The 2,173-nt window shown below is 37.2% G+C and overlaps 1 protein-coding gene across 1 annotated transcript in view; it reads left to right on the top strand.

Annotated features, from left to right (window-relative positions):
- Positions 1-1,740, top strand: part of LOC135196549 (uncharacterized) — a 62,586-nt gene extending 60,846 nt beyond the window's left edge. Inside the window, 2 exon segments of the mRNA XM_064223397.1 lie at positions 1-176; positions 821-1,740. The exon segment at positions 1-176 is cut by the window's left edge and continues 265 nt beyond it. Of these exon segments, the coding sequence (XP_064079467.1) occupies positions 1-176; positions 821-1,051 (407 nt within the window). The 3' untranslated portion in view covers positions 1,052-1,740.
- The last annotated feature ends 433 nt before the right edge of the window (positions 1,741-2,173 follow it).

Here is a 2,173-nt window from a genome sequence, read left to right as displayed (position 1 = left end):
ACTTCTTTGAGGATGCACGGACACCCTTCCAGGATGCTATTCGAAGCATCCTGGAGAAATCCAATGTCACCACGTCACAGACCAATCAAATAGCATCCTACAGGGATCTTCGTCAGCGCAATCTTAAGGAGGAAACTCAGGCAGCAACTGTCAGCGACGATGACAAACAACATAAGGTAGTAATGGCTATGGGCGCCGGTAGCATGTTTTCCAAGAGGGGGCAAATTATATATATATATATATATATATATATATATATATATATATATATATATATATGTATGTATGTATGTATGTATGTATGTATGTATGTATGTATGTATGTATGTATGTATGTATGTATATATATATATATATATTTATATATATATATGTATAATGTATATATATATATATATATATATATATATATATATATATATATATATATATATATATATATATATATATATATACATAACATGCAGGCAGAGGAACTGCGATGCCAGTAATTTGAGTGAACCAAGATGCGATAAGGAAAAAAAATACAACGTTACATTGGCTTTTTTTCAATAGTTACATATAATGTTCAGGTGAATTCAAATATTTCTGGAAAGAACAACGCAGTTATATAGTACTGTATACAAATATTATACAATACATAACGATACTTTTAATCTACTTAAACTGGAGGAATATATTGGAAAATGGAAGGAAAAAAAAGTGATGTAGTTAATTGTAATAAATGCAACATATATATTATATAATGTTTTTGCAGGAATTCACGGTGGGGGTGGGGGGCTGTTTGCTATTAATAACCACAACCAATTCTTTCTTCTAGATCATTGTAGACGTGCAGGATTTCATTAACGGTGGAGATGTTTCGGTTAAGACAATAGACGAAAGGGAAGTGGTCATTGAGGGAACCATCAAGAAACAAGAAGGGAACAAAACTTCTTCTAAAAGCTTCCGGAAACGATACATTCTGCCGGAGGACATTGACAGCGAAGCCGTGACATCTGTGGTCTCAGCCGATGGCGTCATGACTATTATTGCTCCCAAAAAGATTTAAAGTTGTGTAGATAACCCAAACAAGAAATTTTCCAGCCTTTGTTGACATTGTTACTGTACTTTTTTTTCGTAACATATCCTTTCTTTAAGTAAATTAAGTCCAGTTTTGAGGCTCCCCTTTCCTAAAGGCCTGTCCACACGAGCGGGCCTGATCGGCGTGCTCCGGGGTTGACGGGCAAATTCTGGCGGGCGTATCCGTGAATGTTGTCCACACGGGTGAGGCGATGGAGAGGCGGGCGTGCCCGACGATGCCAGTTGTGTGTTCAGTGCGGTACGATAAACATGGTGCCTACCGCAAAGATGATGATATTGTGTAGCATGATAATTGCTTTGTGTGTGATGAAAAAGAAGAGAATATGGTGCAAAGAATTGCTCTGTGAAAGAAATGTATATGGTTAACGTAACGTCTACCAGGGTCGAAGCTCAAGCCATCGGGCACCACCATGGTGATTTTGCTACAAGACCCATCGGGCAATTTGACGGTTTGTCCGTCAAGTGTGCCCGTTAGAGGGGAGGTCTGCCAATCAGGCCCGGTCGTGTGGACAGGCCTTTAGTCTGTATTATCTTTGAAAATAAGTTATATTCATTGTAATTACGGTATAAAGAGTCTACAAGGCCAGTTTCAATTTTTATATGTCTAATAGCATTTGTTTTGTTGCTCTAATTTTAACATAAATAAAATTATTCTAAGCATTAGTTTCATGTCACCCTCTCCGTGACAACAAAAACTTCAGTGACTGCATTACACCATTATCTGAATGAGAAAAGATAATTTTGAAAGAGCATAGTTAAAAAGGGCTGCTTAAAGATTACAAAGGATATAAGAACCTGTAGTCAAACTGGAGATAAGTCTTCGTTCAAACCAATGAGATCGTATTTTTTCGGGAACAATAAGGGAGTTAGGTTATAGAATGATAATGATAGATCAGTAGGCCTTAATCATCTACAATATATTAGAAGAGGAGTTACTTCCCTCCTCATGCAGATGAAGGAGAAATATCACAAATTCTCGGTAATTTGTAATTTTCCTAGCTATACTTACCTCGAACTACTTTAATAGGAGAACCTAGGATATCATCCCAGTACCGACCAGAAAAATCCGGTTATCCGCCCCTCACCAGGC

The sequence above is a fragment of the Macrobrachium nipponense genome, chromosome 18, assembly GCF_015104395.2.
Source record: "Macrobrachium nipponense isolate FS-2020 chromosome 18, ASM1510439v2, whole genome shotgun sequence".
NCBI lineage: Eukaryota > Metazoa > Arthropoda > Malacostraca > Decapoda > Palaemonidae > Macrobrachium > Macrobrachium nipponense.
The sequence above is the reverse complement of the archived record's forward strand: the minus strand, read 5'-3'. Positions and strand labels throughout refer to the sequence as shown.